We start from the raw sequence: 12,427 nt of genomic DNA, 5'->3' as shown, positions 1-12,427 counted from the left end.
TACACTCGTCGTCAGTTGTTTCTTGTTCCTGGCCTGAAAATAGTTAAATTCAAGTGTGTTTACCAACCTAAATGTGAGCCCTTGAATAAGGAATGTGCAGAGGGTATTTGTAGAGCTCAAGAATATGCAATGAATTGGATTGTAGTGAAAGTGACATGAAAATTTTTGTCTTATAATATAATTCAAATGTGCAATGCATTCAATTGTGGTAGCTAGCTATTTTCAAATTTGAATTTTTATGAGAAACAATTGGTCATGTCATATTAAATATGGAGTCCTCCATTGCTTCGAATTGTTCAATTTTCTTCTATGCTTTGAATGAAACTTGGTTTTTTAATTTGATTTTATGCAAATTCTTGGATATTGGGGAGCCTTACACCAGTTGTTGCAAATGCAAGTACCAAATGCAGATCCATTTAATGCATGAAGTTGTGAAGTGATATTTGGAAGAATATACACTTGAGTGTCTAAGAAGTCTAAAATTGTTTGTTTTTATGTCATGTAATGCACCAATAGATGTGCATATGTAATTGTAATTGGAGTTCATTTGTACTTTTAAGCCACATGCATACGGTGACAGATGTAAACATTAAGTTTTTTAAAAAATAAAAATGTTTATTATTTGTACAAGTTTTTTATGTTTAGGGGATCAACATGTATTAAGGTAGAACTATTTCAGCTATTAGTACTCTTCCCTATACATTGGAAAATATTTTAATTTTTCTCAAATATAAACATTTGAAAATAGTAATGGGAAAAACTTTACATCAAGTGAAAAGTGAAAAGTGAAAATAATGAGAACTCCAAAAAAAAATGGTAAGAAGATATGGTGCATTTTGTACAACCAGCAGAGAATATGGCAGACAATGCAACATCATTCATAATCCCACAGCTCTTCCACTGATTTATAAGGTTCCTCTGGACACACAAACAATTCTGCGCCATCCAACTCCCTTCTCTGCTCAAGATGATTATCTCCATCAGTAATAATCTTGTGGTTATAAAACAGAGTAAGCAAATTATCAACGAGCTTAAAAACCTCAACTTTATACATATCAAACCTGATCTGGAAGGCTACTTAGAGCATTGAATTCCAATTCAGGAAGGTCCCATCCAAACACTTCAATGTTTTCTTTTATTCTTTCAGGGTTGGTGGACTTGGGAATGGTACTTGTTCCTCTCTGAAGAGCCCATTTTATAAGCACCTGCCCTGGTGTCTTGCTCACTCTTTTAGCAACCTGAATATGACACAATTTCACTGTGTCTAACCTTCCATCATTCTGAGCCTTGTAAATTTATTGACTTGATAATTATATATAAGAACTAAGTATCCATATACTATTATATATACCATTTTAACTGTCTCATCATTAATAAGGTCTCTTGTTTGGCTCCCCTGTGAACCCAGTGGTGAATATGCCTGCAGGATCATTGTTTGCCACCATCATCATCATGAGAAAACAGTAGAGATTTAAGACCAAAAAAAAACCCTAGAAATAAATACTCAATGTAAGTGAACTTTTAATCTCTCACAGTAACATGTATATTGTATTTTCTGCAAGTATTCAAAATCTTATCATTTCTCCAGCCAGGGTGCATCTCCACCTTAACCCAACAAAAGGGAAAAAATGGTCAGAGAATATGCAATAAGATTATTGGCAAAAGGTTCAACATTTTGCAGCGATTTTTAAATAGTCTTTAGGATTTCCATTATCTCTTGCCAAGAAGAATATTGTATGACTTGAATTTTCAAAAGAAAAAATAGTAATCATCTTGCAAATTTTGTAAGAGAAATAATACCTGGCATACAGAAGGCATAATTGTAGCATAACTTAGTAGAGATTCAAGCTTTTTTACAGTAAAATTGCAGATCCCAATTTCACGAACTACCTTGTCTGCTACCAGCTTTTCCATTTCTTTCCAAACCGCCTTCATGTCTACATCTAACACATCACCTGGTTTGGGAGGTCTGCTTGCTCCATCTCTCAAGCGAAAGGGCCAATGAATCTGCAAGTTATATGGATTACATGTTTATTAACTCATAAATTATTCCCCTTCCCATGGGATAGCATAGTTATGCATATCAACTAAACTTAAAACCATGTTCCCTATTTATATTCTGATTTGGTAGAAACAAAAGTAAATGAAAGAATTGGAATCAACATCTATGAAATGTAACAGGATTTATGGGACAACCCAAAACAGTTTCATACAACATTTGTAAACTCTTTTTGCAACTTAAAGTTCAGGAGAAATTCAATTCAAATTCATACTCTGAAATTTTATAACAGGTAGGCGATGGATCTTATGGACAAGGCTACTGATACAATACTCAAATCCAATGGTATACCATGACAGGCGTTGAATTAACAAAATAAAATTATATATACATTCTAATAATTTCTAACCCAATTTTAACCCTATTACTTTACTCCTACTTAAACATGGCAGGTTGTGTACCATATATAGATCAAGATAGTCCAGCTGTAATTCATTGAGAGTTCTATTAAAAGCAGGTCTCACTCTTTCTGGAGACATGTCAGTGCACCTGCCAAAAAAGAGGTTAAAATATATTTTAGATTCTGAGAGTGAGAGAAATTGATTGATTGAGAGGGGGGATAAAAAATTATTAAATATAAAAGAAAGTTTCAAAGTAAAAGTGGTGACCGGCCCAACAAAGAAAAACCAATTAATCATTCCTACTCTCCACAATTGCTCCACAATGAATAATTGCTCGTTCGCTCACAGACGAACACATGAACTAAATCCAAAGTCAAATGTCCCAATCCTCATATGCCAAATTTGTTGGAAAGACAATTGACTACTCTATTCCACTCCCTAGCAAATCCATGAATTACTCAAACTAAATCCAAAGGCAAATGTCCCTATTCTACTATTCTACTCTATGCCCATAGAATACCGCTACTCTACTCTATGTGAAAAAAAAATGTAAAATGTAACTGATTCTAAAGACCACTCAAACTTATAATCTGTCTAATAACCACACAACAACAAATACAAATTAGAAGAACACGAGCTAAATCCAAAGGTAAATGTCCCTATTTCGCTACTCTAAGCCCCTAAGATTCCTCTACTCTAGGTCCCTAGGAATGAGAGAAAAATTATAAAATGTAACTGATTCTAAATACCACTCACACTTATAATCTGTCTAATAACCACACTAATGAATTAGTCCATCACAAACTAAATTCAAAAGCAAATGTCCCTAATTCGCTACCATGTGCCCCTAGAAATTCTAAGGTGCTAAATCCACAAGGTAAATGTCCCTATTTCGCTACTCTATGCCCCTATTTCGTTACCATATGCCGATAGAAATTCTAAGGAGCTAAATCCAAAGGTAAATGTCCCTAATTCGCTACTCTATGCCCCTAAGATTTCACAGGAAATGACTGATTCTATATACCACTCAAACTTATAATCTGTCTAATAACCACACTAATGAATTAGTCCATCACAAACTAAATTCAAAGGTAGAAATTCTAAGGAGCTAAATCCAAAAGTAAATGTTCTATTTCGCTATTCTATGCCCCCAAGATTCCGCTACTCTATGCCCCTAGGCCCATAGGAATGAGAGAAAAGTTATAAATGTAACTGATTCTAAATACCACTCAAACTTATAATCTGTCTAATAACAACACTAATGAATTGCAAATATCCCTATTTCACTAGCATATGCCCCTAGGTAAATGTCCCTATTTCGCTACTTTATGCCCCTAAGATTTCGCCTGCTACTCTATGCCCCTAAGATTCTGCTACTCTATGCCCCTACAACCATAGAAATGCGAAAAAAGTTATAAAAGTAATTGATTCTAAATACCCCTCAAAACTTATAATCTGTCTATTAACCACACTAATGAACTAGTTCATTACAAACTAAAATCAAAGGCAAATGTCCCTATTTCGCTACCATATGCGCCTAGAAATAGAAATTCTAAGGATGTGAAAAAATGTAAGTGATTCTAAATACCACTCAAACTTAAAATCTGTCAAATAACCTCAGACAAATGCCAATTATAAGCAATACACAGTTTAAAACAAATTATAACATAGCCATGGGAGGGCAAGGAGTAAACCAACCAAAGTTTAGATGTAACAAAGATATCCCTGCGCTCAATGCCTGCATCCATGGCAGCTCTTAGTCCATATCCCACCTGCACAACCACCATTACTTTTGAATTAATATAGTGCCCTAAGAATGCATTTCTAAGGCCAAAGTTCCAAACCCAATACATAAAAGAATTTGCTAATTTATTAGCACTTTAAAACAATAGATAAAACCTCTTCTTGTACAGCATATTGTTGTGCAGTATCAACATGGCGGTAACCATCCTGCACAATGGCATTGAAAACTACATCCCCTGCAGCATCGCCTGCTTTCCAAGTTCCAAGCCCAATTGCAGGGATTTCATTACCACTTAAAAGTTTAAACTTATTATGAGAGGCCCATACCCATGGGTAATCTTGTTCTACTATCATCTCTGCTTGTGCCATGCTTAGATCCTTATTTATCACTTCCACGTTGCATTAAAACATGTCATGGAATTTTACTCTTAGCTGTTTCTGGTTCAAGAGATTGGGAGATTTATTTTGGTTCAGAGGAGGATAATCAGGTTATGACGTGTCTAAATTCATTACACGTTTGAGAATTATAGATGAACATTTGTGTCAATTTTGACACGTCCCTGGGTGACCTGTTGATCTATGGATCTTAGTTTTTGAACTTGCAAGAACAGAAGATTAAAAAAATGAGATTAAATATCATTTGCTGCATATAATTGAAGAACTGGATTGGAAGCTGGCTGCAGCTATTCTGGCTTCAAAACCTTTGTACAATGTGATATTGGGAAGCTTACCTATTTTATAAGTTTATGTATTTCTATCTTTTAGAAACTATTTGATAGATGATTTATATGAGTGTGTAATGATATAATGATTGTGGTGTTAATCTTATTTTAAAAATTTGAATGTCATTCTATAGTTTTTATATTTATGTATATTTAACAGTAGTGTAAAAATTATATTTATTTGCTTTTATTTAAAAATAATAATAAGTTTCCAAACTTAAACATTTAGGATAATGTTTGAGTTGTAGTACTACATTTATTAGAGGTGGATGGAAATTTTCAGAAGTACAAAAAAATGGCATCTTGTTTTTCTTGATTTTTTAAAAAAATGTAATTATTTTTTTATATAAAATGCAAAATACAATGCCGATCAAAAAAAAATTATTATAACAATTTCAAAAGATTAATTGTTATTTAATGTTCACTAAAAGCATATTTGATGCATATTTTCATTGTTTTTTTTTTTTTTTTATAGTGTCCTTATTTGGGATTCACAGAATTGAAAAGATATTAATAAACATAATAGTATTAGAATTGAATACATTACATTCTAATATTTGACTTAGATTCTAAGAATAGCTGAAAAGGTAGAACTTATCTTAATAACTTCCTGTAATGTTAGTCCCTCATGCAAGTATGCTCGGTATTTGTGCTATTCTATTTGAACCACTCCATCTTGAATAAAAATAAAGTATCAAATTCTTCTTAATAACAAATATGGTTACACAGGTAATAATGATCTGCAAGTATGTGTTTTTGCATGTAATGGATCTGCTTCTGTATAAAATAGAGATTCCTTTGTTATTATAATTGTCTGATGTACTCTTCTGTGTTATTTTCCAAGAGGGAACTTGTTTGATGCTCGTTCATATAGAAGATAGAGATCTGGTCTAAGATATTCTTATTACCATATTGTGATTGCTAGGATAGTGTATCTTCCATACAATTAAAGAGTCCTTAAGGGTCTGCAGATATTTATCCGTATATTACTAAGAGTCTTCCTTTGTATATGAATATAGATCCTTGGGAATTTGGAATATCAAACTGGTGATCACCCCTTAAGATTTCTCGCATTTGAACATGTCGTTCCTAATAACTATTTCCTTTTAAATCATGCGTCCACGATTTCACAAGTCTGTGTCACCATCTAAGCATTTAGATCGAATTCCATATTAGAATGAAATCCTCCCTTGATTGCCCACGCAATCTCCTATGAATTCCCCAGGGGTCAATGCTCACGTCAAAGATCAATACGCAGATCTATATGTCCTCCCCCCCTTTGAAGTGAATTCAAATGTCTTCTTATACGTGGCAATTGGAATGACAAGTCGGGTCCATTCACCCTCGTGTCCCTTTCTCATACTAATCGCACCTTTTGAAGATTATTATGGTTATCAATTCAGACTTCTTAATCGCTGCCCAATTTATATCTTAGTCGGTGCTTGTTGACAACTAAACACTTCCGAGTCTATACACGCTCTATAAGCATACCATTGTCGATTATTATGTCACTGACAATATTTGCATTTTTATTAATCGCTGTCCTCTTACCCACATACAATTACATTCCCTGATTAATCTCTAGTTGTCTAATCAATGTTATTAATCGATGTTGGCACTTGTCTTCCATTGTATATGCCATAGGCTAATCTTTGATCTGTGTGTTATACCATGCTTGGATCGATCTTCTCATGTCTTACCAATTATTTGTTTGTTTGTATTTCGTCATAGTCTACTATTCTTTCCCAATTTTGTCTCTGTAGAGACTTCACAAAATTGGGGACATTACATTGTTTGGTCATTGGTTTTCGGTCATTGTTTCTGTTCATTGTCTCCAGGTGATCCTGATGCGTTGTCAACAAGAACAAGAAAAGTTAGTTAGTATTTGCTTTCCTTTATATGGCAGAAAGAAAAAATTAGCTAATCCCCCTGCATCTACTTATTGCTCTGGTTGCTTTAACAGAAGGCCGAATTCGGATTTAAACACATTAGGTAGCAAACCCAATGCAACAGACAAGTTGTTAATTTTAAACGTCAAAGATAAACATATAAACAACTAACAACTAACACGAGTTAACATGGTTTACCAATAAATGATTATCTCCATCAGAAAGCAGGGAATAAATTCATTAATCAAATCTACAATACATGGGTTGTACACAGTCATTATATAATCATAATCAGCTATGAAATAAACAGTTGGGAGAAGGCAAAAGGTCATGTGACCGTTGGGCTTCATATACCCAACAATCTCCTCCATGAAGTCCAACTGGCACAGCCATGCACTGTGCTCTCCGTTTCGATCTTTACGAAATCAGACCCATGGAAGATTTTAACTTCGCCACTCTGATCTGGCACACTGCAAATAGGCCTTCTCCAAACTAAATCAGAATCGAAAAACTCATCTCTTAGTACTTTACCCAACACAAACACACACATTAATTGATACTTAGAACACAACTTCTGACAGGTGCAAAACACTCTCCATCAAAGGCTCATGTTTTTGTGCTCCCCCGTAATAAAAAATCTAAAAAACTGCCATTTGCGTTAGACACCAAGACATTTAAGTCATCTTGCAGAAAAACGTGAACACGAACACCTTGATTTCGATCTGGACCATTCTCTCCAAGAATTGGTCCAAAATGATCTGGTGGAACAGTAACAAAAATCCACCCGCTAGTTGGATTTGCTACGCCAATTGTTTTTGCACACTCGATTGTGAAGGCCTTATGAGGCTTATTTTGATTCTCAAAAGTGACATAAACCTTGGGAATTTGAGAAGAGTCTTCTGAATTGGCCGCTGCCGCTTTTACCATATGAATAGCCATTACAAGAGTTGAATTAATTCTAAGCTGAGAGGACATCGTGGAAGGAATATACGTTGTCATCATGCCACTAGCAGTTTCTGGTACCAAGCTGCCAAAAACAGTTACATCTTCCCGAGCCGTTAGGTATGCTAGTGCCCAGAAGTATGATTCGCTATCAAATTTATCATGCCTATTGCAATCATAATGTAACGGCTTTACAAGATCCATCGTTTCCTCAAACTCAGACTGCTCGTTGGAGATGTGGGCAGCATCATCATTGGAACTGGGCAGGAAAACCAAAATTTCTCTCCCGTTACAAATTCTCCTACAGGTTCTTAGAGGTACCATGTCCTCCACTCCCATCACGAATTCCCTTGTGGTTAAGTCTGGCAAGGCCCAGGCAGTGGACAGATGGTTCATCTTCCAAAGCCTAAAGACTGAGATGTCCACAAGAATGTGAACACCTCCTTGTTTGTCATTTTTCTCGACCACTGCAATGGCTAGAGGATCATAGCCTCTATTTTGCTCAGCCACTACCTTTACAGCTTCGACCTTCATAGCCAAATTTGACTCTTCATTTTTCATGGCTACAATGGGAACCTCAGGAGCAGGGGGATCTTCATTTTAAAATAATCCACGCTTACCGTTTCATTATCATTCACCACATTTGATGGTAAAAATGTTGTCATTAGGGACCGCTCCAAGTTGCCTCCATTGAGATCTTTCTCATCTATTTTCTGTGTAGAAGCAACAACAATTTGAATATTTCCACTCTCCACTATCTTTAAAATCGTGAGGGCTCGCGTTGTCTTCTCCATAGACTTTACAGCATCATCGAGCACAAGAGGCAGCTCGGGCACCTTCTCCACCCGGTCATTGCCAAAACACACAACTGATATCGGGACAGAATGTAAACTAAGATAAGAACAACTCAAGATTCTGGAGATGAGGATCTTCTGGAAATAACTCCAGTAGATCATTGCATCATATCTCAAACCTCTGCAATACCAAAATCGCTTCTCCAACACCATACACTATCTGGTCCTAACCGGATAACCACAAATTACATCAATGAGAACAATGACAATATTCGCACAAGTCTAACACTCGTTTGGTACATTTGATGTCAAGGTTTTTTGGTTAGTAGTGTTTAACAACAATTGGAAGGCCTGGAGGAAAGTCAAGCACTTAATCTGTAATTGCAATGCCTTCTCTCAAGATCCTAGTTCCTGTGTTGATTATAGATCTATTTGGTGGAACTTGAAATGAAAAAACAATCGCTTGGCTTTTACTGAGGGCTTCTCTACTAAAGCTTAGGCTTCCAAGGGAATATATGACTCTTTAAATATTTATTTAGAATGGATTCTTAGAGATTTGGGGTCAAATGAGAATTTATTTTGATACTTATTACATAAAAGAACGTATTTTGTGTTGAAAAATGCTATGTTGAATTAGGTTTTCCTATATGAAAAAAGTTTCTACTTTGTTTACTAAGGTTTCATGGAAAGATGGTTCTTCATTTAATCAAATCTCAATTTAGAAGCTTTATCTTATGATGACTTTTGTAAGAGATTTTTTGGACTAGTTGAATAAGTGTTGTAACGTTAAATGATATGATTCTAAATGGTCTTATAGATTACCTCAAATTTGGTCTGTCTTGTGAGCCCAAGAAAGATTGTTTCTGTGTTTTCATTGAAAAAGTTGGATATCAATCCTAAGTTACAGTCCATTGGTATCCTAGTTAGAAATCACTCTTATTTTTCTTTCTCTTTGATCACTATTTCATGGGAGTAATCTTGGATGGAACTACAAAAATGGGTTCACTTGGTTCGTTATTACTTTTGGTTGTGCATGCTTTTTCAGGTGATTTTAATGGTTTTAGCTTGTTTTTACTAATGAGATTTCATGGTTTATCTAGAAAAAGAAAACTAAAAAGGTTTTCCATGGAGAAAAAAAAGGTTTCTTATTGAGTTCCATAGTGAAATCACCTATCTCAATGTTATCGTGTATGTCTCTGCAATCATAGAGATTCCCTAAGATGGATTCATGATCCTTCTATAGAATTGCCTAACTATCATCTACAAAACAAAGATTAAAAGTGTTCATTTCTTTCCACGAAGGAACAACATCAACAAAGAGGAGATGGATATTTCAAAGGACTTCATGGAAAAACATAAGATTCAAGAACCTGTTGAAAGAGATAAGAATGAACCGGCTACTAGATATAAGTACCAACCAATTGTGAAGGATGTTGACCTGGATAATGTGAATGAACCACTAATTAGGAACATTTGACTATGACCAATTTGTGAAGTTAGTATCGATGTAAGGTGCTGATAGGAGTAGTTGTTGGTTATAATTGTGTTGTTTCTTTTTGGAACTATAATATTCAATTGGTAGACTATAATGTCTTATTCCTATGCTAAGTGATATATAGGTTGGTTTAATGGAGCTCCAACTTCTTATATTGTAAGTCTATTATGTTTATGATATCTAATATATATAAAAATGCCCATTTTCATAACATTCTCTATAGCCCTTAATTCAACCTCCTTTCCTAGCTACACCAAATAGTATCAAACCAAAGTGTGCTCAATGGAGGTGCCTTGAAGCTCCACTATTTTATTGCAAGTGTGAGAGGAAGTCTTGTAATTGTAAAGAGTTGTTAAAGAGAGAAGATAGTGTCAAAAAGGATGTGATTTTTGTGGATATCAAAGTATTAGTTGTCCAGCCAGGAGAGTGCAAGGTAGGTGTACTCTCCACTAAATGGAAAGTGGGCAGATAGAGTTTTGAGAGTCTGTATCTTCCAATGCTAGTGTCAAGTAGGGGGTATGTGCTAGTTATTAAGGAAAATTAGTTTTGGGTTATAGTGAGTGTGAGATTTTATTATCTCAATTTGTTTTGGGGATTGTGGGTATTCAATAGTACAATGTGAGAATGTTTATGAAAGATGTCCTCAAGAAGGACTAGAGTGGCCTTGAGAATGGCTATGAAATTTTCATTTGTAGAAAGGAAAGAAAGGGCTCAAATGGTGAGAGCTCTTGAATGATTGAGAGAAATATAAATGAGATAGGATGTAGTGAAAAGTGTCTTTCAAAATGCATGGAGAAATGCAAGTTGTTGCACAAGACAAAATTATTACAATAGTTTCAAATGGAAAAGTTGAGGAGTACATAGTGAATGTGGATAAAACAAATATGAAGATATTCTCCTTGACAAAGAGATGGGGGAATTGAGGAATTAGTTCCTTGTATACTCATTTTTTTGCAATGAGGTAGTAACAACATTGATTTGTCATTTAAATGACATGAAGTTGTTGGTGAAGGTAGAGTGACAAAGTGTAGAAGGAAGAAGCAATTGGTGGAAGTAGACAGACAATGGTTGATTATATTCCATAAAAGATGATACAAGGAGAAGATTTTGGAGGATGTCAAGATATGGTGGACAAAGGTCCACAAGAAGGAAATTTAATGATCATACTTGGTGAAGAAGGATGAAATTTGCCCTAGCCAAGTGTTGTAAGAGACAAAGGAATGAGTCTTCCAATGTACACATTATAATAATGAGATGATATGGATTGTGTTCTTTTTGGAAGAGTGGATCTACCACTCAGCTCTATTTTATAAGTCTCATGCTCATAAACTTTTGTACCTAACATGTGTGATGCAAAATTATCCCATCCACGTGCAATGCTTGTCACCCAAAAAAATGGTTGAGAAATTTGGTTTTTGTATGTGGGTTTGTGAATAAATAGCAAATTTGAATGTGTCAACCAAGTCTTGGATTGTTCTAGCTAATTTTGATTGGTAAACATCCATATTGTTGTGCAAGACTTATTTGCTACAATGAAACTATTTCCTTGTGCAACTACTTCCTATCAAATTATATAACTTCTTCCCTATTGCTACATGACTATTTTATATTGTTGCACAACTATTTAGTTGCTATGTGAGAACTTGTTGTGCAAGTTCTTTAGGTTGAAGCTTATGATACTAGTTAGTGTGCAACTTCTCGCGATTGCTTTGATTTGTTTGATATTTTTGTGTCAAACTTTTTCGCATGCACAAAAGTTGGGCAATTAAGAAAAATATTAGTAGTCATTTGTCCCTTGTGATAGTTTGTCTTTAAATAGGTTTTTTGCTAGCAGTGTTTCCTTCAAGTGGTTGTTGAAGCTTGTGGCAACCAATAATTACTAGTGGATCATTTTTTTAATAGCTATTTTGTTAGTATTGTTGCCTAAGTGGTCATTAAAAACTTGTGGAAAATAATGAATATTTGTGTATCAATGCCTTAGACAAAATAAAGTTATTCCTTAGATCATTTGGGAGTAGTTACTATAATAGATCAAAAAATAAAAACCCATTGATTTCTATTTGTAGATTAGTAGATATAAAAAAGAAAAAAGAACTATACACTAAAAGAAAAGAGTGGTTTGTGTGCGCATGTAAAATTCATCTTATTCAAAACAAGTAAACAATTAGAAGCAAAAGGGAAATCACGAATCCCTTCTAATCAAAGAATTTAACAAACTAACAATGAAATGATACAACCAAGCAAAATAGGAATTATAAATGAAATCAATAAAAACTCCCTATTCTGTGACTGTGTAGAACTTCCATTGCTCTTCTCCTCTTTGTGGTATGATGGCTCTCAGATATTGCGCTGGTAACCTGCAAGTGACACAAAGATTCAAAGTTCGTGATTGTTGAAAATGGAGATTGGATGCTCAATTTATAGAAAATTGGAGAAGATTGA

At 34.7% G+C, this 12,427-nt stretch overlaps 1 protein-coding gene across 1 annotated transcript; it reads right to left on the bottom strand.

Moving 5' to 3' along the window:
- Window positions 1-814: 814 nt before the first annotated feature.
- On the bottom strand, window positions 815-4,587 carry LOC131029652 (aldose reductase). The gene is made up of 8 exons (XM_057960220.2): window positions 4,300-4,587; window positions 4,099-4,172; window positions 2,461-2,548; window positions 1,801-2,007; window positions 1,534-1,605; window positions 1,352-1,420; window positions 1,062-1,238; window positions 815-958 (listed from the first exon to the last, which is right to left on the bottom strand). Exons 1-8 carry the CDS (start codon window positions 4,510-4,512, stop codon window positions 875-877), a joined length of 984 nt encoding a protein of 327 aa, XP_057816203.2. The 5' UTR covers window positions 4,513-4,587; the 3' UTR covers window positions 815-874.
- Between the last annotated feature and the right edge of the window lie 7,840 nt (window positions 4,588-12,427).

The sequence above is a fragment of the Cryptomeria japonica genome, chromosome 7 (genome assembly GCF_030272615.1).
Source record: "Cryptomeria japonica chromosome 7, Sugi_1.0, whole genome shotgun sequence".
Lineage (NCBI taxonomy): Eukaryota > Viridiplantae > Streptophyta > Pinopsida > Cupressales > Cupressaceae > Cryptomeria > Cryptomeria japonica.
Note: the sequence above shows the minus strand (reverse complement) of the source record. Positions and strands in the feature narration are given on the sequence as shown.